Below are 24,687 nucleotides of genomic sequence, written 5' to 3'. Positions count from 1 at the left end.
CATTGTTTTATACCAAATAAATAAGACTGGAGAGGGTACAGCTGAAGTTATAACTACAAAGCAGAACACAATAAGAAATACTGAGGTTTAGGCTATTTAGCAAGTTGGGTTTGTTCTAAATAAAAACCTTATTATTTCAAGCAGACGGAGTGTTCATTGTTATATTTTAAGAAACTTTCAGGAGGAAGGATTGATGACTTAAAAGTTTTCACCAGTCTCGAAATTATTTTTAAATCCTGCAGTGAGTGTCATATGCAACTGACTGTTTCACTTTCAGCATAACACCAAAACTAAGCTCAGATTCTAGTTTTTCCCTGCCAATATAGTAGCTATATGTTTTATATTCCTGTTCCCAGATGCCTAATAGCAGGAATCATTAGTGTTCCAAGTAATAACAGTGAAAAAAAAAAACAACAAAAAACTACATAATCATTCCATATTACATCTATTCTCTGCTTCACCTAGTGAAAAATGGAGAAGAATTTACTGGAATTGGAATTTGCTGCCCTTTCATCTTCTCTTAAATAACTAGTATTTTAAAAGTATTAATCTTTCTGCTTACCTCTACAACAGGTCTTCACCTCGATCTGTTACACTCCAAATACCAGGAGGAAGACTTCCTCCTTATAGTAATTTCGAGCAATCAGTTATAAAGTTATAAAGTTCTACAAATATAAGGAAATAAATATATCTTTAGCTGTGTAATGTCTAAACAATTTCTTTGCTTCTGCTACCAATCATTATTAAAAACTAAAGCCTTCCTCAGATCTTTGAATTCTCAATACCCTTTGCAAATACAACTTCTTTCCATATTACATGAACTTTGAAGGACAGTGAGGTGTGGTTACCCTGTGACGGAGCTCACAACTCTGGCTGCTTGCTGTGGAAGAGGAGCATAAGCCACTGTGTTGAACATTTTTTCCAAATAACAGACAACTTTGCAAAGGCCTCACACTAGATAGGAGGGGCCTAGAATTTCCCCATGTTTTCCTAGAGACGAGACAAGAGTTAACAGTGGAAGTATATGGGCAGGGACTGTCAGAGGAAAGGACAAATCAAGACTTTTGTTGGTTTGTTGACTTTGTTGAACTAAGAGTTGCTGTATGTACTCCTCTATGGCATCAAACTATCTCAGCTCAAGATTGCCACATTTACACATGAACCCTAGTATTTAGCACCAATAATGATCTAGAGCAGTGATATTTTAATCTTTATCAGGGACTTGCTTGCTCTTTGAGTAGAACTATGTCTGGGATGTGTTCTAGGGAATTTCTGAGAACTATTTTTTTTAGCTGATCCTAGCTGAGTTTTGCTGGTGCAATGCAGCACAGAAAATATGATGACTGTGCCTGTATGAATGGCATTTTGGTAGGGAATAAGAACACACAGGGCCTACAGACACAGCATGACAAATTTATTCTCTGTTTAGCACAATTTCCCCAGATCAATATCATAGAATCAAAAAACAATTTGAGCTGAAGGGACGTTTTTAGGGTCATCTAATCTCACCCCTATGGACAGAGACACCTTCATTTAGACCAGGCTGCTCCATCCAGCCTGGCTTTGAACACTTCCAGGGATGAGGCATCAACAGCTTCTCTGGGTAACCTGTTCTAGAGGTTCACCTCCCTCATTGTGAAAAATTCCTTCCTTATATCTAATCTAAATTGACCCTCCTGTTGTTTCAAGCCATTATCCCTTATTCTGTCACTAGATGCCCTTGACAAAAGTCCCTCTCCAACTTTCTTGTAGCCCCTTTAGGAACTGAAAGGTGCTGTAAGGTCTCCCTGGAGTCATCTCTTGCCCATGCTGAACAATCCCAACTCTCACAGTCTTTCCTCATTGGAGAGGTGCTCCAGCATCTCTCCAATCATCCAGGCAGCCTCTCATGGACCCAGTTCTGCAGGTCGATGTCCTTCCTGTGTCGGGACCCCAGAGCTGGATGGAGTTCCCCTCTGCCCAGACCAGAGGGGCAGAATCCCCTCCCTTGCCCTGCTGGCTGCGCTGCTTTGGATGCAGCACAGGATAGAATTAGCTCTCTGGGCAGCAGAAATCTGTACCAGAAAAGCTGTCAAAGACACAGCTATCACCCAGCAAGAGAGAGGCCAATCCTGTAATTTGGAGTGGGCCAAGAGGAACTGTAAGTGTTTCCCTCCGTTTATTTTGCTGTCTGGGCTACAGTCAGTGAGCTTGTTATTTAAACTTCTATAGAGGATGCCATTTTCACTGTGCTGGAAAGACTCAAAGCACTGCAGCACAGTGAGTGATGTGTCATAAATACTTGGCAATGGGTCTTCTTTGCATGGTGTTTCCCATTTACAGCATTGGCCTTCTGCAAGCTCTTTCTCTTCTCAAAATCCATTTGCACACACAGCGAATTGCCCTCCTGATAAGGTCTGCTCTTTAAGAACCAGTGCAGGAGTGAAAGGACTTTTTCAAGGCAGCACAAGGATTGTCCCTGCTGCTGAGATTGGCTGCTTCCTCTCTCTATTTTTTATGCTTTTCTCAAAGCTAAATTCTGTTGCCTTATTTGGTTGTTACATACTCAAAACCTTCATTAGCATCTAGGACATGATTGACCTAAATTTTGCCAGACTAGAAAAGTTCCTTTCTAGCAAGAGCAGTTTTTTTATTTGAAATTGCATTATCATAAAGAGATGCTGCATGAATCCCCACCCAGTGGAGTCAAAGAAAACATTGCTATCACCTCCAAGGCCTTATATTGCTAAAATGCCTTTTTTTTTTTCTTTTTCAAATTATATCTCAACCATAGTTTTTCTTAGTGCAAAACTTTCACTATTTATATTTCTACTTGCAATATATTACAGCTATGAAGCCTTAGCTTCAAAGTCATGTTTGACATATAATTCTATACTTACACATATATAAAAAATCCTTTTAGAGGCAAAAAATTCTTATGTTTTTCTGGGAAGAAACTCCATCTGTGTTACATCTGCCTCATTGAGGTGTATGGGCTACCCTGCAGTGTTTAATATGACAAACAGCCACCTGTCTTTAGACAGTGAATCAGAACACTATCCATTCACTGGTGGATAGATTTTGATTCACCTAGAATATTCTCAAGTTTAAAAAAACAATATGTCTACTTGTTCTACGCCTTTATTGCATGAATTTACTACAAGGAAAATACTATGCAGCAAATACCCCAGTTTTGGTAGAATGTTGCTTCGCATATGGGTCAAAGGCAGCCTGAAAGCTGGTCCTCAAAATTCAGGCTTCTCGTACTGCTTTTTCTCAGAGTATCAAAAGGCTGAGATTCAGGGGAGGAAAGAGGTGTTATTTTCACCTTTCAATCTTTGGTGGAAGTCAGAGGAATGCAGAAATACTAGGGAAAATGGAACTGGAGCCCTGTATGACCAGCTGTCCTCTGCAGGACACCAGCCCTTGGGCTCACACATTTGTATTGGAAAGGCAGCTGTAGCTCTGTGCCCTGTGGATGCCAGGCAGAAAAATATTTCACTTCTGCTTTCTAACACTGGGCCTGACTTCAGTGCAGAAAGTCATGTCAAGTCACAGAATTTGAATCCAGATTTGATTCTGAGTTTTGCAAATGTTTGCAGAAACCAGGATCTTGCAGTTTGTGATTTTAAGAATATCTCTACCTGGCGTGTGAGCCTTGCTTGATCTAAACTGAAGCTTCTCTCAGTGCTGGTGATTGTTGAGCTATATTGGCCTTTGGCTGATGCATCAGATCCACAGTAAAAGCACAAATGTTCCTCATACAAAACTAAGAGCCTTGAGACAAATGTCCCATAAGATGAATGTGTGAATTGGCCTCATTTCTATCACATACCTATTTAACTTTGTTCAAAGGATTCACGTTGGCAACCTGCAGCAGGATGAACTGACTTTACTGAACTGCAGGTTTATGCAATATTTGCTTTAATGTTCGTTGCAACGTTTCCAGAAGGCTTCGTTTCTCCATTATGTAACTGCAAATTATCTGGGCTGGCACATGAAAGGGTGGAGGCTGTGGAAGACTGGTTGGGTGTGGTGAGTGTCAATGGGCTGTCAAGATACTTCAGTCCCCAGAGTGGTTGCTTGCATTGAAAGCAGAGCAGGACCTCCTCCCTTGGCCCAGAGCGCTGCACAGACACACGCAAAGACTGCAGTCAGCACTGCGACCTTCTGACCTTCCTTATCTAAGACTATACCCCTTCCTTCCCATCAGAGAACATTTGCAAGCTGACCGGCACTAAATATTAGGTCTCTCTATGTAAATACAAAATATACTTGTATCAAAATCAGGAAAATAGATGTGATGAATAAAAGAAATCAATTATTCTTCCTGTTTCAGCTGGAAAAAATGTTGGTGTTTCCCTTCTCCTTACCCTGAACTTAAAAAATAAAGGGAAACGCCTATTATTTGCCAATTGTTCATTATAGGAGAGCTGAATTTCCCTCCAACTATGCACATTTGAACAGCTAAAACTGCGACACTCTGCTAGAAGATATTTAATTAGGCTTGCATCTCTCATTTTCAAAGAAACTTTCACCTCTGTGTATTTCTGGCAGTCCTATTGATCAAAAGAAGCAATTTTGAGTGATTTAAACCTGACCTCATTTAACTAGCTGTGCCAACTTGCTCTTTGTTTTTGCATAAGTTGCTTTGTGCCATGGGCATTGTCAGTGTCTGTTAGGGCTTCAAATATTTAATGTGATTGTCTGTGAAATCATTAGTCCAAATTCATAAAACAGCTGCAAAAAAGTACCGCAATTGTTCAAAGTACTACCATCTCCTATAACTGACGTCATACCTGCTTTACATCAGTTCATGTGTACTAAATCCATGTAAGGGAGATTGAGGAAACACTGTTAAACTGACAATCTTATCATCCACCAATTCTGTTGCCAGAAAAGCAGCATAATTGAGGCATTTATGTGCATGTCTAACTATACACGGATCAATCTGGTTTGGCAATCTATGGTTTTCCTTGGGCTTCTACAACACCTCTTGAAAGAAATTCAACGTGTTTGCAAGATACACTGCCTTTTCTAAGAAGAGCAAATTCCATCTGTTTGAGTCATAAAAAATTAATCCTCAAGTCATTGTAACAGAATACTTAATCTGTGTTCATCCAATTTTGCACGAATGTTGTGCACGGCAACATCCAGAGAAACCCTGAGCACTGGGTGACACAGCTTACCTGGTGATTTGATTGGCCACATCAAATTCTGCAGTAAAATTTTTTTCCATTTGATGTGTTTTGGTTTTTTTTTAGGTAAAGTAGGAGCGGCACTGGACCTCATACTGATCAATTCCTTCCCTCTGGTGGGCAACACTGAGACATCACTTACATGTGTCACTTCCAAATGGCGCTCCCGTGAGTCTATCACAATAGGCCGGGACCAGGAGGATGTAGCAAACCAGCACCGGGAGCCACTGGAAGTTAATGAAGATTCCAAGAGAGCAGCAGCCAAAACAGTGGTGTGGAAGAGGGAACAGGCCAGTGAAACTATTGGAGCATACTACTGTGAAGGGAAACTCAAGGATGAGGTGACAAGGATACACACCATGAAGATGCCACTGGGAGGTACAGTATAGTGGTCAGATCTGAACTTGCCATGGCACTGCTTGCAGACTGGCAGCTGCCCCTGGCTGACACAAGTGAGCACAAACAGGGTCCCAGACCAGGCAAGGCAGTCCTGAGTCAATAAAAATGGACTTGGTTCAGGGCCTTTTTTTTTTTCTGCAGTGCAGAGAAACTGGTTGGTACTAGGCGCTAGTCATTTCCTTGTGGAAGTTAGTCAGACATCTCTAAGTGTTCTGCCTGCATCTGGCTACTGCCAGGAGCACGAAGTCAGCACTTAAAGTGGCCTCACTGACCCCATGGAATAATACATGTGTGGCAACTCCTCCACTGGGTTTCTTGCATGCCAGACATTTGATTTCAAACAGGCTTCTATTTTTAAAGTTTGACAGGTCTGAGATGTAGATAGCTAAGCATCACTTTTCTATCTGTTTTAAGTAAATGGGCAACCTGACCCCAGAAAGTAATTGCCTTGCCTAAGGTTTAGTAAAAATACAGATCAGCAACACTGGATCTTCATTGTCTGTGTCCGTGCGGGGGAAAAAAAAAAGAGGCACCCTTCTCAGCACTGGAAAGGAAGCCCAGAGAAGTTCTCCACAGTCTGAGAAGGTTATTCACAAAAATCCAGTACAGATTTCACTGTTCATTTGATTTTGGTTTTAGGCTATGCACAATAGTAAAAGCAAATGTGCAGGGATATGGTGGGACAAGAAGGTGAGATTTCTAAGGTCCATTACATTGTATTTACATATGTTCAAAATTTCTCTTGTTTCTGGGCATCATTAGACTTCTGGGACAATTTCCAAAGCAGAGGTCACCATCAACTACAGAAAGGCACAAGAAATTTTGAGTAATTTTCTGCAGCAAATCACGTTTTCAAAACTTAAGATAATTTAAAATAGATTTTAATGTACTGTAATGTTTTGTGCCTTGGCAACTGGTCTGTAAGGTTGTTTGACAATTTTGATCTTTATTCATAAGATTTTAGTAAGAGCAATTTTTGCTGTGGTATCTCCTGAAATTACATAACAAATTTATAAAAGGAGATTTTTTCATTTGTAAGAGCTGCAGCTAGTGCCCATTATTATTTCTTTGAACACGGGTAGCTTGGAAGCAAGCTAAGTAGGATATATACATTTTCCTTTGGTTTATGTTTTCTCTGACCAAACTTGGTCTTTGAAGGGCTGGATTGGTGACCAAGAAAGATCTGCAGATGCAGACTGACAACTCCATTGTTTCAAAGGAGGGTGCAGTGAGGAGCAGATAAGATAACAGTCCATGGAATGTCACTGTGACCCTGCCTGTGGCAGTCTGCCAGCAAGCTGAGCACATTTCTAGCTGTTGTAGAGCAAATTGCATGGGAGGAAGAATGTCTTCTGAATCCATCAGCTCTTTCCATTCGGCATCTGTGGGCCTAGGAGCACAGAACTTTAAGTAATCAAATTATGAAGTCTTCTTCTGTGACAGATGTTGCTCTAAACAGAAGTAGCATTCACACCAGTAGCTGGTAGGTTTCTTGGGTTAATTTCTAAGTTTGAGTACCTTTCTCAGATTTTCTCTGCAAAAGTTTTCGCTGACAAATTTCAAACTAGCAAATCTTCAGTGAAAGTATATAATTTAATCAGATTAGATGGGTGAGAGAGAGGTACATCAGAAATTCTCATAGCTATTAAAGTACACAGAAAGTGGAGAAAGAGGTTGAGGAAAGATTGTGGGGTTTGGCAAAACATATGTGTCTGGAAAACAGACCTTTTTCCACTTAACTGTTGTTAACTTCATAATTTTTAAAGGCAGAACATGTTTCTCAACAGCAAAAATTGAGTTCAAAATGTGCAGTTTCCCATTGGAGACACCAAAGTCAAAGGAAGAAGCAGCGCTTCTGGAAACCCAGCCACTGTTTTGCATCCTTCTGGCAAGAAGCTGGTGAAACACTCACTAAGCATTAATCATTTTGGTAGCCCTACTGACTCAGTGGGAACTGCCATATCCCTGATTGTATACCTATTATCAAATATGAACATATAGTGAAGAATTTTGCTGTGTAATATGGAAACAGGTCCATTTTCTTGATTTGTTTTACCATCTGCTATTCTGAAAGTAACAATTCCATTCTCCTGAATTTTTTATACTGAAACATTATAGTTGCAAATGTAATATTCATACATGCAATGAGAGGGAACACTTTATGCTTTATCTTCTTATGGAGAGTGGTCCTCATTCTGTATAAGTACACATCTCCAGAATAAAACAGCACAGAGTATTCTCCTTCTAGTCAAATACAATTTATTCAATTTCTCTACACAATAAATGTTTATTTTAATATATCTGATTGAATTTTCCCCACAGAAACTCGACCACAGAGCTGTCAAAGGGACAATAATGGAAATGCTAGTAGTAGAGTATTATGGCATTTGTCCTGCAGCTCAGTTCGTTATGTCTCTATAAGGAATTGGCACACTTGAGATGTGAAATTATGTAATACAAGTCACAATCTAAAAATAAGCTGGAGCTGAGCCCAACAGGGAGTGTGCATTCCTTTCCATTGCAACAATACCCTGTAGAAAAGTCTTGTGGTTTAGCCTAACATGCAAAGAAAAGTAGATGGAATAAAAAAGTTCAATATCTTGTTAAGACAATTAGCATTGTCTCACTAAATTTGGTCCAAAAAGGACTGCAATGAAACCCCTTAGGATCATTTGTAGTTAACAATTTAATTTTTGCAAAAGCTGTAGAATTATTATTTTCTTAAATAGATAATAATTTTTCACTATGCATTTGTTACTAATAAATAACTTCTAACTGGGGAGCTGACAGTAAGCTGGAATTGCTTTAAGTTTTTGTTGCCTGTTTCTAATGAAAACTTAGTTCATTATTCTATATTAGAATTTTCTGTTTCTCTAAGATGTAAATGTAGATACCAATGTTTAGGTAAAATAACAAAAGCATATACTTAATGTGAAGCAGGAAGACTCCTGCTGAAATCAATTGTATGTAGCTTACAAAGGAATGGAAATGTGTGGCAGAGTCTCAGAGCAAACCCACTAGAACTGTGCAGGGGATAGAAACTCCATTCTGCAAAGAATTGTGTATTTTCAATAGTTGTCTTGTTTCCAATGATGAATAAAACATTAAAATGTCAAAATTGTCAAGGAATTAATGTCCTAGGAGAGACGTTAACTTGGATCGATAAAAAATTCTTCATTCTTGCTCAGATTTTCTTTCTTTAATTTTACATCATGTGATACAAACATTTTTATTTTAACTTAAAATTCTATTTTGTAATGTAAATATCAAAGTGTTCTTTCTTTTATTGCAAGAATATCATCCTTTTTATTCTCTCAGATTTTGAAAAATAATGTTGTGGAGGTACTGTCAATATCTGCCTCATACAAACTTTGATATAGGATCTCTCTGATCATTTTTTACAGCTCTGTTACATATAAAATATGACAGAAAGTTACTTTATAATTTTTTCTCTGCTTTCTGATCCTATCTCTCTGTATTTCTTTCCCACCAAATTTTAGCCAGCTATAAGCTCCAAATTTTTTTTCTCCAACTGTTGATATGAACCAAAGGATATTTTATTGACAGTTTTGTAAAAACAAACCAAGAAAGGAGGCATGATTCTCGATAAAGGACAAATTTTTTATTCATAAGTTGTCTAACAGTTTATATTAACTGTTCCTTATATGCTCCTTAAAAAAATATTTGCTGAGAAATAAATATTTGCTGTGAAAATATTTGCTGTGAAATGGAACCTCTGAGCTGTCTAGGAGCATGAATGGGTATTCAAGGATTCCCTGCAGCTGAAACTCAGGTTTTTGACTTTTGTCAGAATAGTCCCACTCACCTGGCTGGGGAGGCAGGTGGCAGCAGAAGGATAAACAAAGATAGATGGAGTTACATGGAGGAATTTGCATAGGAGGAACCCATAAGGCTAAAAAATTCCAAGTTTAGAAAGAGCAAAGGGATTGGTTTAAATCAATACATCATTCCCCTGAATGCTCTAAAAGGGAGAGTACAGAGGTATCAAATATCTCTGTCAGGTAAGGAGCTTGATAGTTAAGAAGTCAATTTGGCTAATTCTAGAAGAGGATATAAATGACAATATGGCATAAAGCATCAGAGCTAAAAATGGCCTGAAAACCTGAATTTGTCCTCAAAACACTTCATAGCTTTTCCTTTGGATTTTCCAAGTAAATGAAAGGAAGCATCCTTAACTTCTAACTTGTTTCAATGTAATGTGGTAATTAAAATTATCATTTCACTAGTTTCATTAAAACTGCCATTTCAAGAAAGAGCTATTATTTCTTGAGTCTTTTCTGTTCCTTCTCCAGTTATCTTCTGATGTACTGATAAGAAATAGACAGAAATGTTGGGAAAATCCTTTTATCTACTGCTTTCTTTTCATTTAAATCAAGATCTGCAAAAAAATGTAGAAAAGTTCCTTTCTGTTTAAGCAGGAAAATGAATTTCAATTTCCCTGCTGGAAAACTGGCTAAACTACACCAGTCTCTCACATGGAATTTTTATTTTCATTAAGGCGTAATTTTGGTATTTTGGTAAAAGTCACGCAGCCTGTGAATATGATTTTTTTCCTTTGTTTCTTAGTGCAATCCAACATGCTCTGTATTTCCAGAATTTGGTGAACTAACACAAACACAGACCTACTACATCTACCTCACCTTCTCCCAGCCCTGCATGACTGTGGTCTCCTGAACTATCTCACAGTTCTGCATTATAAAGCTTAAGTAGAAGAGAACTTAAATCACCTTAGGTATTTATTTGCCAGTGACAGCTTGTTCCCTACAATACAATTTCCAGTACTTTTCCCAGTCTGCTTAAAAAATGTCTTAAGAGATGAAGAAACTTTGGAAAGTGTTTTACAGCCAGTTGGAGCTCCTAGTTAGAAACTGTTTCCAGTTCGCCAGAAGCCAATTATTTTTTTCATGCCTCAGGTTCTAGGGGCAGTCTGCTGTTTCGGGGTACAGGCAAGTCCTCTGTCTTTGCCAAAGCATAGGCTGAGGCTGCTGATGGTAAAGAATCACTTTATGCTCTAGAGAAATTGAGGTGTCAAAATCTGAGTGAGGCTCATGCTGCAAACCATTCTCAGCTATCAGGCTAGAGACCAGAGAGAGAGAATAACTGCTATTCATCACATACTTCTGTTTTCAGCTTCATTCCACCCAGTGGCATTAACTGTTACAGCAAATAAGGGAGAGCATGTGAACATCTCCTTCATCAGAATGGCATCAAAAGAGGAAGATGCAGTGATCTACAAGAATGGTATGGAATCTCGTGTTTTCTCTTTCTGCTATAATTGTTTTAGTTGAGGGCCAAGTAAGCCTTTGACAGTTATGGCTGCTGATTCCCATGCTGTGCAGATGCAGCAGGCATCATTCCTCATACATTTAATGTCTCCTAAAGGGGTGAATTTCCATATCCAATATGTTGATCTAATCCAATATGTTTTGTCTTTTTCTCTTCCACCAAAATGCCCGATCCTCTCTTTATATCTCAGCTTTGGTTTTTGTTTTAATTTTTGATTTCCTTCTACATCCCTTCATATATTTGCCTGGTTGTTTTTTGGTTGTTTGTTTTTCTTTCTGGGCCACTGTGAAAGCCCAGTTACAGAATCTTTTGTTGCATTTCTACAGTTCTTCAAGTGATACTTTGCGTTCTTCAGAAGGTTTTTTGAGGCCATTTACCTTCTACGATGCCCTTCAAGCTAAGAAGTTAATCACCAGTACTCTGCTATTAGAAAGAAAAAATTGTAAACAAAATCTAGTCCTTGTTTCATTTAACTACAAGAGTTAGTCTGGTTGTAAATTTTGTAATTTTGTAACACCAACTCTTCTATCTAGCATGGCACCTAAACCACAGGTAATCTCTGTTCAGCTGTGTGTTGCTCCTGCTTGATGCTCAGAAATTTCTGCAGGTTGTGCTCTACCTTCTGTAGAAAAATACAAAAATAGAGGTCACTATAACTCATAGTGCCTTCATAATCAAATTGTTAAACCACAACAAATTATGATTGTGGAGAGCACATGTAATGCTCTGCTCCATCTTTGACAGTCTGGCTTACAGTGAGCCATGAGGAAACAGGGAGTAAACAGAGCAGGATGAGGTAAGGATGGGACAACACACTGCCAAAGAACTCATGTAGTGAGTCACCCTCAACCCCAGTCACTGATTACCTGGAGCATTTCAACAGGCTGGAAGAGTTAAATAGACAAAAGGTGTCTTTTAAAGAGGCAATAGGTAAAGTAGACTTTCACAAATACCTGTTTCTTTGGACTTCAGAGACTCAACTTTGTCAGGGCACAGCAGACAAGTTTGCCATCACTGGTCATTACAGGGTCCCTAGGAAAATTTTGTGATCTCCTGTCACCAGTTTCTCAGAAAAGAACCAGATGAGATATTGGAGCAGGACTGCTAACATCATGGTACTCACTTAGCTGCGATTCCATCTGGAAATTCAGCAGAAAATCTCAGAATGCCTCCAGACAGTAGGTCAAGTTTTTCAGCTGAGGTTGATGTTGAAACAGCATTTCTGAGAAGTCCTGATACAGAAGCTGGAAAAGAAGAGAAAAGGCTTCTACTATATTTAGCTGTTGTAGTCTTTCACTTCAGTTGTTTCAAGTATTTCACCCCCCTTATAGAATCTCACAATGGCTGTCTAGACAAAGAAATGGTTCTGCTAAACAGGGTTGCTTTAAGACATTGGCATAACACCTTGGAAAACAAGTCATAAGAATCGAGCCTTGCTTAGCAGACTGTAAGCATAAGCCTTTCTTAATGCTTTGTTGTCAAGTTTGTTATGCGGCTTTTAACTCAAAAGACACTAGAAAATGCCCCACAGTTTCAAAACAAATTCCTTTAATTATTTGTTCTTTTGATTTAGCCCTGTTTTCATGGAGAATGGACTGTCATGGACTAAAGTGACCTACAGTCTTTCGGCTGCTTTGGTTATGATCCTCAGCAAAGTTTTATGTGTCTAGGCTGCCTGAAATTTGACAACAGTCAAATTGACAGTATGTATAGTCACAGACAGCAGAGGTCCTGCCTGATGCTGTTTACCTTCTAAATAATTTAAGAAAAGTGAAAAAAGGGAAAAAAGAGAAAAAAGTTGTTGCATTTTCAGTGTGACTGTAAGGGAATGTAGAAGATGAGGACAATTTGATTCATGAGAGCACCATTGGTAATGGTCATTCAGCCATTTGAGCTTGTGAATCTGAACAGGATCAGACTGTCTGGGTTGTTAAGATCAGACTGGGTTGTTAATGTGAGCAAGCTGGGATTTGCAGCCAGGAGAAGTCCAGAGGGAGACCTCTACAGCAGCCTTTCAGTGCTAATGGGAGCTGAAGGAAACCTAGAGAGGGACTTTTGACAATGACAATGGGGAATGGCTTTAATCTAAATAAAGGGTGTGTTTTGATCAGGTACAAGAAAAAAAATTTTGTATGTGAGCATAGTAAATTGCTGGAACAGGCTGTCCACAGAAATGTTAGTGTCTCCATCCACTGGAAGTGTTCAAGGCCAGGTTGGATGGGGCCCTGAGCAACCTGAGCTAGTGCAAGGTGTCCCTGCCCATGGCAGGGGGTTCGAAACTGGATGATCTTTCAGGTTTCTTCCAACCTAAGCTATTTTTGTGAGTGTCATATGGACATGCAGTAGTCATAAAATCACAGTTGTGCTGTGTGGGTATATTGGTGGATGACTTTGCTGGCACAGTGTGGATTAGCATGTGCACAAATATTTTAATGAGATCTAGTTGGACCTGGCATCAAACTACTGCAGCAGCCTTGCTCTCACAGACTGGAGTGGAAAGACTCCTGGGGGTCCTGAAGTTCAATGGATGCAGCTCCTCTTTGACAGCAACCAGCGCTCAAATGTTGTTACTTGTTGATCAAGAGCGATGGAAGAAGACCAAATACTATTGCCTTATTTAACAAACATGTAGGACCAAGCACAGCAGTCTTAGAATAAAATAAAAATGGTCTTTGGTGAAAAAACCTGGAAGAAACAGAAATGTGTTAAATCTGGGAGGAAAATATAAAAACATGCTGAGTTCTTCCTGCTTTTGTCTCCCAAGTAAATCTTTGTGCTAGTCAGACTGAATTACACCTGGCTGGCATTTGCTTTTCAATTCCAGCCACCCTAGAATCCGTGTGGATTGTTATCCTTTATTTCAGAAAAGACCAAGAAACAAAACGAACACTCTTAACCACTAAGCTCAAAGCTGAGTGTGAAGTTGTTTGTCCTGTTTATCTACTAAATCCTGTCAAGATGTCTCTTCCTTTTTACTTGCACTTCTCCAATTAGGAAAACCAGTGTAGCTAGAGTTGGCAGAAAATTCATAATGAATTTTAAAAAAGATTCTGCTGCTTCCCCCAACTGTCCCTTGGTTACCAGTGTAAGCTTATGTATTTATTTAGAGGGTGAATGACATCTGTCTGTGGTATCTGTGCGCTCCTTCCTCAGGCTCCTTCATCCACTCTGTGCCCAGGCATGAAGTGCCGGGAGAGCTGGAAGTCTCCTATCCTCAAGTTCAACCACAGGATGCGGGGGTTTATTCTGCCAGATATATAGGAGGAAACCTTTTTACTTCTGCTTACACGAGGCTTATTGTAAGACGTAAGTTCTATTAATATGTGGTGATGATTAATAGTCAAAATTAATCTGAAATGCAACATATTGTTTCACTTTGTTTCATTCATATTGCCCAAATAAGGACCAAAATATTTCTTGACATTTGCTGCTATCAGATTATGTCAGAATAAAGTTTTGTACCAAGGGCCTTTGGTATAAGCTGATATTGATGCCAACAGCTGAGAGAAAAAACACACACCCCATCAGATTTAAGTTGAGCTCATCTTAGCTACTGCCAGGACAGTTAGCTCTTTTTTCAGCATCTCAGCTTTTCAAACACCACAAATTAATAAAAGAGGTAATTCTTCACTGAGTCTCTATGTTCTCCATGGTGGGTTATATCCATAACTCACTTATTCTAGGGTTCATCATCTTTAGTATACATTATTATAACTTAACAAACTACCTTAGTTTTAATTAGCTCTTAAGGTTCACTTCCTACTGGATGAAATAATGAGTTGGGATATTTTCCAACAAACATTTTACATACTTTGCTACTCAGCTGCTGTGTCCATCAGATATAAAGAAAATTATATTCTGTTAACTTGGACTTAAATATAAATTTGATGTGAAAAAATAGATAGCTGTTCAAATATCTTACATTGTATAGAAAATATTTGTGACGGTAATACACATTTATTCATGAATATCCACACAATAGTTCCAGGAGTTGTGAATAAATAAATATAATGCCCCAAGTTTGGATTTTGAAGCTACTGCTACCTTACTAACAACAATGGTCCAGTTGGCTGGCATGTAGGGTTCCATATAGCTTGTACTTTTATGTATTTTACTGCTTGCTCTGAAAAGAATATTACAATTTGAAGGGTTACTGAATAACAAGACAACGAATATGTCATTATATTTTTCCATAAAAGGATGTGAAGCTGAGAAATGGGGCCCTTCCTGTAGCTTCCACTGCCCTTCCTGCACAAACAATGGCATTTGTCATGAAGATACTGGGGAATGCATCTGTCCTCCAGGTTTTATGGGAAAAACATGTGAGAAAGGTAAGTTGATAATATTTTCAGGGTTTGCTTATTAATTTGATCTCAGTAAAAGAAACTGGCATATTATTGAGGGAAGCATCATACGGAGTACCTGGTTTTATTCTTGAAAGCTGCAGCATTTGCAGCTGGTGCTAGAGATAGGACAGTGTTGGGTGAGATGAATCCTGAATTCTGTTCTGGTTGTTATTGCAGCTGTGATTTAATTTCTCTCTTTCTCTCTTCCCCTAGTAGAGACTATTTTTCTAGGGATGATGAATGTTTCCAACACTTCTTGATCAATATGCACTTGGACAGTATGCTACCTAATATCTCCTAGGCTCCTTTTCTCACAAAAGGCTGGACCAGATGATCTTTAGAGGTCACTTCCAATCTGGGCTGTGCTATGACTCCCTTGAAATGCATGTGCTCAGTGCTGCTGACTAACTTAAATGCATATTGGTAGAGGACACCTTAAGGATACATGGGCACTAGGAAATATGCTAGAGATTCCTTGGCTGCTTCTGAAGAAGCTGCTAATGTGCTCACAGGGTGCTTTGTCTCTGTAGGGACATCAACAGTGTATATATTTTTGTGCAAATCTGTGTGTGTGGCAAGTAGTTTGGATTCTGGAAAAGTTAGAGTGGGCATCACAGTGTTTTGACTTCTCCAAGCATCATTTGGGTTCATTGCTAAATATGTATGCTTTTATTTGACTGAATTGCAGTGCTGAAAATATTAGAGCTAAGCTGTTGGAATAGTTGGCACTAAAGCACTCCAGCATAGAGCTGCTCTTATCCTTGAAGCAAAACCTTGACATCAGCAGTTTTGTGTGCATTCACCACTAAGAAGATTTGTGTTTCATGGCACTGCTTGTCCATTTTACATTAGAGAGACTCATAAACACACTTTATTGCTGAATCTGTGTCCCCATAGATCTAAAACAAGGGTATTTGGCTGACAGATCCTCACAGTGAGAAAATTGTTTCTGCTGCCTGTACTCGACTATTAGAACAGCTGTTGCTTAAGTTGCTGTGGTTGTTAATATATTTGAATGATCAAAGTGCTATTTTTAATTTGAATTCATGTTTTCTCTTGTCTAGTGCAGTATCATAAGAAGCACTAGCTCTTTCATGGACAATGCCATTGGGTTATTATTCCCTTCTCTCCCTTCAACAGCTTGTGGAGCCAACACTTTTGGCAAAACATGTGAAGAGACCTGTAAAGAAAATTATGGCTGCAGAAACTTTATGTTCTGTCTACCAGATCCATATGGTTGTTCTTGTGCCACAGGATGGATGGGACTGGAATGTGATAAAGGTATAGTGAAAAAAAAAAAGAATGGGAGGATCCTTAATGTTCTGCACACAGGAAATACAGAAGGGAACCAACAGAGAAGAGTAATAGATTATATATTTTACAGTCATGTTAAAAGTTTTTTTCTGTAATGAGACTGAAAAATATCGGAAGATATTTTCCATTTTCTAGCACTTTTGCACTAACTGCAACATATGTATTTGCAGAATGCAAACCTGGGTTTTATGGGTCAGATTGCAAACTCAAATGTAATTGCCACAATCGAGGAACATGCGACAGATTTAAGGGCTGCATCTGCTCCTTCGGATGGCATGGTCCACAATGTGAAAAAAAAGGTAAAGTAAGGTATTAAATGGTTGTTCCCAGTGTAACTAAAACAGATCTTAATGCTGGTACAGCATTACCATTCCAGGCTGGTATTCTTGCTCCATCTACTACTTTCCAGGAGCACAGACACTTCTGCACAGCCTCATTGTAATACAGTATTTTTAAGCCTCTGACCTATATGTTGCATTTATCAGGATGACATCATTAGATTTTCAAGCTTTACTCCATAGGACTTGATTGATCTTAACATTAATCCTTGACAGAACCTGCACATCCAGCTTTTTGTATAAACTCATGGTAATTTATCATAACCTACCTCTTGGTTGGCTGCATACATGCCTATACCATGAGCTTCATGATCTGAAAGTGGTGACTGAGACACTAAGACCACACCAAAGTTTAAAACTTCTCTGTCTCTCTGGGAGAAAGTTAAATTTACAAAGCTGAACACACCTTGTCTCACTGGAATCAGACAAGGTATTCTATAAGATGCACTCAGCATTTATTATTTTAGCTAGATAAATAAAGTGATAAATTCACTGCTGATTTGTGAAACTTTTCAAGAACAAAACCAAACAGAGAAATAAGGCTCTGATCCAACCAGCCAAATTATACTGTTACAATCTGTCTCGTCTTACAAGCAGTCAAAATAGAGAGCAAGGAGGTACTGTATATTCAGAACAAAATATGTGCTTGATTTTGCCATGGCTAGACTGTTTGTGCTTAAAATGTGAACAACAAAGAGAGGAGAGGGATCAGAAAAAGAAAGACAAGTGAACACAGGGTTTGTTCCTTCTCACGTTATATATAAAACGATGTAAAAATGTTGTCTTTGAGAAACGTGATTCTTGCATATGCCCACATGAGGGAAGGCAGAACCAGACACCTACACTGCCTGCACACCTAAACCTGTCTTTTAAAATGTCTGTTAGAAGGGTGACATTATACTATATATCTTGTGTAGGTTCAGCAGATCTTTCGCCTCAGATAGTGAATTTACTAGATCCTGTGGAACTCAATTCTGGCGTCGAGTTCAAACCGTTTTGTATAGCAACAGGGATGCCACTTCCTAAATCTGAAGAATTCAAACTCTTGAAGCAAGATGGAACTGTTCTGAGGGTAGGCTCCTGATCAATTGCTTCCTGCTATTTCTAATGTTTATATTGACTTTCTTTGTAGTTAATGCATACTATGGTTTTCAAGCATAATATGAAATTTTGGTATTCTGGAGTACCCCATGAACTTCTCAGCACATATGAAAATATGAAGTTGACCATTTTAGATACTTTTTATAGATATCACTAAACTCAAAGCATCATTGGAATACTCCAAAATGCTCAAATTTTTCAGGTCCTGTACATCTTTTTGTCATTTCAGCCTGATGAAATTTCCACCAGTAATCGTTCTGAAGCCATGTTTAGAATTAACCGAGTCCTGCCAGGTGATACAGGAACTTGGGTTTGCAGTGTGCAGACAGTAGCAGGAATGGCAGAGAAACCATTTCAAGTTACAGTCAAAGGTAAAAGCTTTCTTCAAGTGTCCTTGTCTCTCTAATTTTAAGCACAGCTTTATACTTTGGTATGTGTGAGCTTTCTCTGCACTGCTGGAAAATGCCTGAATAAATATTTACAGTTAGAATATGAACAGAAATCCATTATAAGTAACATACTAATTATGTATATTGAAAGAATAAGTGTGATGACAAGATTTAGAAGAACACCCAAGGTTTTTTTTAAATATCTTAACTATCAGCTTTAGTGCATAAAGCCCCATCTATTTTATGCGAGTTTTGAAGAGCATCTTTCATTTTCCTACAGATCTAGGAATAATGAGAGTCTTACTGATATAGGGAGCTAAAAGGTTAGTTTAATACATGCATTCTTGTTCAGTTCCTCCTGTGCCACAGTATGCTCCGAGGCTGACAGACAGAGGACATAATTTTCTCATAATTGATATCAATGCTGAGTTACACAACGGAGATGGACCTGTTGTGTCAACAAAACTTCTGTACAAGCCAGCAAAACGTTATCAGTCCTGGATGTCTGTGGAAGGTAAGAGGACATTATTTAATTCCCTTAAAGACAAACTCCACCTACCAACTGAAACTTCATGTATTTCTGTTCTTGATTACCCTCAAAAGACTCTACAATGCATAGAAATTTTGTGACTGGATGTGTGACTGTTTATCACTACACATAATATTCATGTGGATATGTTACACCAATGGTTGTTGAAAGCGTATATTCATTTCAGGAACAAAAGGTTTTCCCCTCCTTCCTTAGGATTAAGTGCACTCAGTATTGGGCCCAGCTGTTTTAAACGTCCATGTAAATGGAAGATTTTCAAAAGCAGTGGGCAATATGGAGACATGCTGGGGCATCTACCATCTTGCATTGTGTTCATTGTATCCCTAGAGAGACTAATAACTTACCAAAATATTTATCAGTAATGGTATAGGCAAAATGAAACCTGCTTATGAGTTGGATGACCTCCTCCAGCTATGCTTTCAAATTTTATGCACAGCCTAAAATATTACAGGAAACATTCCAGGACCTTTAAGAACAGTTGTCACTACATCAGTATAACTCAAAATCTGTGTACAGAAAGGACGTTGACTAAGCAATCAGTATTGTTTTGTCCAGAAAGAATGGCAGGTGAAGCAACCTTTGGATGGGATTAGAGCTCAAATTAAAAATAGTTACATTATACTTCTAATTAGTTTACCTTACTGAATCAAGAACAACAACAAAAAGAGGAGTCTAAGTGTATCTTATCTTGTATTTTCCAAACATTTTCTTTCCATAACATATTTCAACACAGGCCATGGCTTTACTTACTTTTAACTTTTATTGTCAGTAAAAGGCACAACTAAAAGACTGGACAATTTGGAACCCAAAACAGAGTATCAGTTCTGTGTTCAGCTAAGTCGGCAAGGGGAAGGTGGAGAAGGCCATCCTGGACCGCAGGCCAGCTTCACAACAGCTGCACTTGGTAAGGGATCACTGTGGTTTCTCACAAATGGGGTATTTCAGCTCTTTTTCTCTGCTGTCTGTTCCCTCATCTCTGTCATAACACTTTCACTTGAGCAAAGAAAGTTGCACTTGAAAACTTGTAGACTCTTTCAAAAGAATCTCAGGCAAAGGGATATTATTAAAATAAAAAAAAAAAAAGGAAGGAAAAGAAAAAAACAAATCAAAAAACAGAGGTGAAGAAAACCAGAAAAAAGCAGAGCTATTATTTTCCCTGATTTAGAGATGAGGCATCTAGGAAAGGAAAAATTATATATTTTGGCTGGCTATGCAACAGAGTTGGATATACAAATCACTTTTTTGCAGTCCTTCCTCCTAGTGTTAGATCAATTTACTTTAAAACTGAAGATGTTTAACAAGCTGGACAGTTTTTAGTTAATTTAGGACAGATCCCAAACTAAACAAACTGAATACAGACATACAGAATAAATGAGGATTGCACCAGGACCTATCTAGCAAGACAACAACTGTTGGCTTCTAACATCTAAAAAGTGCATCTGCAACACCAGCTCATTGAAGATGCCATTTTATTGGCACATCATCTGTTGCTAAGATACTGTGGGACTATCAACACCTCTTAGACGTAACTTCAGCCAAATTATGTGGGATGGCTGAGAGAATTACCCTATGTCACCCCAAACTGGGGCAAGGGGCTGGGAATAACTGTACCCCTACTTTAGTTTAGATACCAGACATGAAATGTTGTTCCCTGTTTCACTGTGGCTTTTCCAAGGTCTTCCTCCACCAGAAGGTATCACTCTCTTTCCAAAAAGTATGACATCACTGAATTTATCATGGCATCCCTTAACACTGAGGACAGAGGATGATATTCGTGTTGAAGTGGAAAGGAAGAGCATGAATGACAACGGTGACGAGAGCAGTGTTATTACTCAAGTGCCAGGAAATATGTCCACCTTGATCATTAAAGATCTTGAGCCTAGACAGCAATACATGTGCAGGGTACGGGTGAACACCAGGTCCCAAGGAGAATGGAGCAACTATCTGTATGCATGGACTTTCAGTGACAGTAAGTGCAGATTCACATCCTTCTGTTTAATTCTTCATGTTACCCCCAGTGATCAGACTAATTGTCACTTGATGACTACATTAAATGTAATCCTTTATTTTGGTAACTCTTAGTTCCTCATGATCACTTACAGTTGTTATTGCTATAATTTGGAAAGCTCAGCATTCACAAGAATTCTTCTGCTGGAAATTGTCAGGAACTACTAATGTGGGTTTCTTTTAAATGGAGAAAAACAAGCTTGAGAATTCACATCTTCATTTCAGTGCGACTAATGCTTCTGACACAAGTAGCATTTTTTCCTCCTCAGAATGATGAGCCATCAGAGTTCACTACTCCAAGCTCTTTTGTTACTCAATTCGGCCATGACCATACAGAAATAGTCAGCACTTAAAGAAGAGAAGATACAATGCAAGGTAAAACCCCTGTGAGCAAAGAGTAGTTAAGTGTGCTACACTGAAGACCGCCCTTGAACTCCCTGAGTGTGAGCACTGTGCTTTCACAACACCACAACAAACGCCCTATCTGAATGAAGTACCATCTGAACAGCTGTCCATCTGAATGGCTGAGAGGTGACACTGCCCTTACCACACACTGGAAAGGTGGGCTTCTTCCTCCTTAAAGGTCATGTAAGGAGGCCCTCACTGAAATCCTACATGTGTTAGTGGAAGTATAAATGGCTGTCATGGGACTCTCCATTTCCCTGAGCTCTGACACCAAACTGCACTGAGAACCACATAAGGGTACTGTTTTCCAGGCGAAGGTACTTAGCTTAATATTCATGGTTGCATCTGCAAGTGTAGCACTCACCCCTGCTGGTAGTTTTCTGATTAGATTTTTGGAAGTGTTGGTATCAATTTCCTTTCTTTCTAACAGCCTGACAGGTAATTGCTCTCTGAAGCAGAGAAAGTACAGGACATGGGAATTACAAGGGAATGATGATACAGTATAGAAGGATATTAATCCTTCTTGCATTAATCTGAAAGGAAATATGGTGTGCTTGCATACAGCTCAGAGGATGTGTATCTTCATCCAAGAGAGTACGCTGAATGCCGCTCCAACCTCTGCTGGAAGTATGAAATACTGCTACAAGGATGACAGCACATCAAGATCATAAAATTATTGCATTCAGTTACCATAGCTAATCAACAAATTGTGCTTTGAACAGCAAAAGCACCGAGGAAAATGTTTTGTTCTCTGTGGAAAGGAGAACGAGGTGGATGTACACGCCAATGCCTTATGTGTTTTGTTTGTTCTCAGGAATACCTCCTGCACCGAACAACATCAGGTTTTCTAACACCACAGACACGTCCTCAGTCATCTCTTGGACAGCTGCTGAGGGTCATTCCATCTCCTCCATCATCATCAGCTACAAAATTTATGGCAAGGCTGAGTACAACCACGTTGATATTATCATAAAGAACACCAGCATTACTCAATATCAGCTCAAGGGTCTCGAGCCAGACACTGTGTACCAGGTTCAGATTAATGCTCAGAACAACATTGGCTTGAGCAACCCGAACACATCATTTGAACTGAGGACCCTTCCAGAAACAAAAGGTTAGTTAATCCACCACACTGGATTTGCACAAGCCAGGACTGGTTGTATAAACTAGTTAGCTAAGACATTATCATAATACTAATGTTTTAATCTGAGTTTTCTTTTGCTATTAATTCTGACACACAACACACAACCACCAAAATTTAATTCTTATTTCACTGCATGGTATTGATGAAGTGACAACATGCACCGTTTCTCTATATGCCTTAAAAAGAGCCCAGTGACTAAAAAAATGAAGAGCTGCATACAGCAAGATCATTAGATCACTGAATGTGGCCTCATCTCTGCTTTGACTGAATGAAATAGAATATTTAGCTGCTCGTACACCTGAAATTCAGAGCATTCAATGTTTCTGACATTTTTGGAAAACAACATGATGTATCCTTAGCTTTTTAAACAGTTTACAAGAGAGGAGTATTCAATTACACATGGCTAATGTATTGCTAAATCCAGAATAAGCTGAAAATGATGATGAATTTTTTGTCCTTCCTCAACAGCTCCATATGAATCAAAAGGAGGCAAAATGCTGCTTATTGCTATCCTTGGATCTGCAGGGATGACCTGTGTAACAATTCTCCTGGCCTTTCTCATCATGCTGCAGCTAAAGCGAGCCAACTTCCAGCGTCGAATGGCTCAGGCTTTCCAAAATGTAGTGGTGGGTTTCCAGCTTTCCTGTGTCAGTTTGGTTATTAACTTTAGCTCATCTTTTCCTGTGTTTTCTTCCAATTTCTTTTTCCTGGATTTCCCAAACACTCTCTTCTCTTTGTTGTAAAGCTTCTCTACTAGTGACCTCAAAGCTAAAGCTAATAGGGCACAGTTGCAGGCTAGGAGGTAGAAAACTTGACTTGAAAAAATGTTTGCAGACCATTTGCTGTGCTCCCTCTTTTGCCTTGTCACACTTGTGTATGACAAGTACCAAGCCAGAAAGAATAGAGGAGCCTGTTCTGCCTCTATGAAATCATGCCTGATTTTGAAAACTACCGAATATTTAATGCTGCTTTTGAGCATCAGCAGCTGCTGATACATGCTCATCCATTTTCAACCTAGGGACAGTACACCAGGGATCTATCAATGGCAACATCACAGTTTTGGCTGTGAGGAAATTGCTGAAGATTTTAACATCACAAGGAGATATCTCTCTATAGACACATATTTCTTTGTGTCCTGCTGCAGTCTCTAAATCTGCTGCTTTTCTCTGCCTCCAGAGGGGAACCTGTGGAGCAGAATGAAGCTGGCCTAAAGAGCTCCTTCATATCTAATTCGATTTTTTCAGAAACATGGGTGAGGGCCTCACCCAATTCTATGATCAGACTGCAGGCCACACAGAATAGCTTTGTCTCCTAGTCCTAAAACTTTTCCCACAGCAGTATTTCATGAGAATGTGTAACTGAAGACGAGTTGTCTCCTTAAGCATAGAGGAAGATAATTTCCTCTCTCTTTTTATTTTCTTGCTTCTTCTTGCATCATCTTTCCTGCTCAGCCTGACCAGCACAAGATTTAATTAAAACCTAATAGGAGATTAAGCTTAAAGCTGAAACTTATAACTGGTTTTGAGATCAGTTTTATCACATTATTTTTGCCCATGTCCTTCATCTTCAAAATTATTATAAACTGTTCAGGAGGCCCAGCTCTACAAGGATCAGTTTAGAAGCCTGATTAATTTTGTGGATCTGGGCAGAACTGCTTGTTGCAGGTAAAGTAGATGTAACTGTCTAATGTACTCGGTCTGCTGTATGTGTAAGAGATGGATTGAGATGGATTGAGGTGTGTGTGTGTGTGTGTGTGCGTGGAGATGAGTGAGCACAGGCATTTTGGAATGCAATCAGGGCATTGCTCTGTGAGGTAGGAATCACAGTTAATGTCATTTTCTTAATTCTGTTGCAGAGGGAAGAGCCAGCTCTGCAGTTTAACTCAGGTACTCTCACTCTGAGTAGGAAAGCCAAAAACAGTCCAGATCCTACTATTTATCCAGTTCTTGAATGGAATGACATAAAATTTCAAGATGTGATCGGGGAAGGTAACTTTGGGCAAGTCCTGAAAGCACGCATTAAGAAAGATGGCTTACGCATGGATGCTGCAATAAAAAGGATGAAAGGTAGTAAAAACCAGGGATTCTGTGACTAAAGAGATTTCTTGATTGTGTATTTCAAGTGTTTCTCTGTCATACAAAATGCTTAGCAGCCCTCTTTTAAAGCTAAAATAAATATTCAAAGTTGCTAATTAAATTGTATCAGGTGTC

The 24,687-nt window shown here is 39.0% G+C and overlaps 1 protein-coding gene across 3 annotated transcripts in view; it reads left to right on the top strand.

The window, feature by feature from the left end:
• The window catches only part of TEK (TEK receptor tyrosine kinase), a 39,029-nt gene that overhangs the window by 6,794 nt on the left and 7,548 nt on the right, over positions 1-24,687 (top strand). Inside the window, exons 2-15 of one of the 3 annotated variants that reach the window (XM_064736304.1) lie at positions 5,244-5,555; positions 10,728-10,838; positions 14,037-14,189; positions 15,083-15,214; positions 16,370-16,510; positions 16,714-16,842; positions 17,799-17,953; positions 18,212-18,353; positions 18,724-18,885; positions 19,691-19,825; positions 20,597-20,890; positions 22,148-22,447; positions 22,946-23,103; positions 24,333-24,543. In XM_064736304.1, the coding sequence (XP_064592374.1) occupies positions 5,244-5,555; positions 10,728-10,838; positions 14,037-14,189; positions 15,083-15,214; positions 16,370-16,510; positions 16,714-16,842; positions 17,799-17,953; positions 18,212-18,353; positions 18,724-18,885; positions 19,691-19,825; positions 20,597-20,890; positions 22,148-22,447; positions 22,946-23,103; positions 24,333-24,543 (2,535 nt within the window). The remainder of the gene's footprint in view (positions 1-5,243; positions 5,556-10,727; positions 10,839-14,036; positions 14,190-15,082; positions 15,215-16,369; positions 16,511-16,713; positions 16,843-17,798; positions 17,954-18,211; positions 18,354-18,723; positions 18,886-19,690; positions 19,826-20,596; positions 20,891-22,147; positions 22,448-22,945; positions 23,104-24,332; positions 24,544-24,687) is intronic. The other 2 variants (XM_064736306.1, XM_064736305.1) reach the window with 2 other exon arrangements.

The sequence above is a fragment of the Zonotrichia leucophrys genome, chromosome Z, assembly GCF_028769735.1.
Source record: "Zonotrichia leucophrys gambelii isolate GWCS_2022_RI chromosome Z, RI_Zleu_2.0, whole genome shotgun sequence".
Taxonomy (NCBI): domain Eukaryota; kingdom Metazoa; phylum Chordata; class Aves; order Passeriformes; family Passerellidae; genus Zonotrichia; species Zonotrichia leucophrys.
The sequence above is the reverse complement of the archived record's forward strand: the minus strand, read 5'-3'. Positions and strand labels throughout refer to the sequence as shown.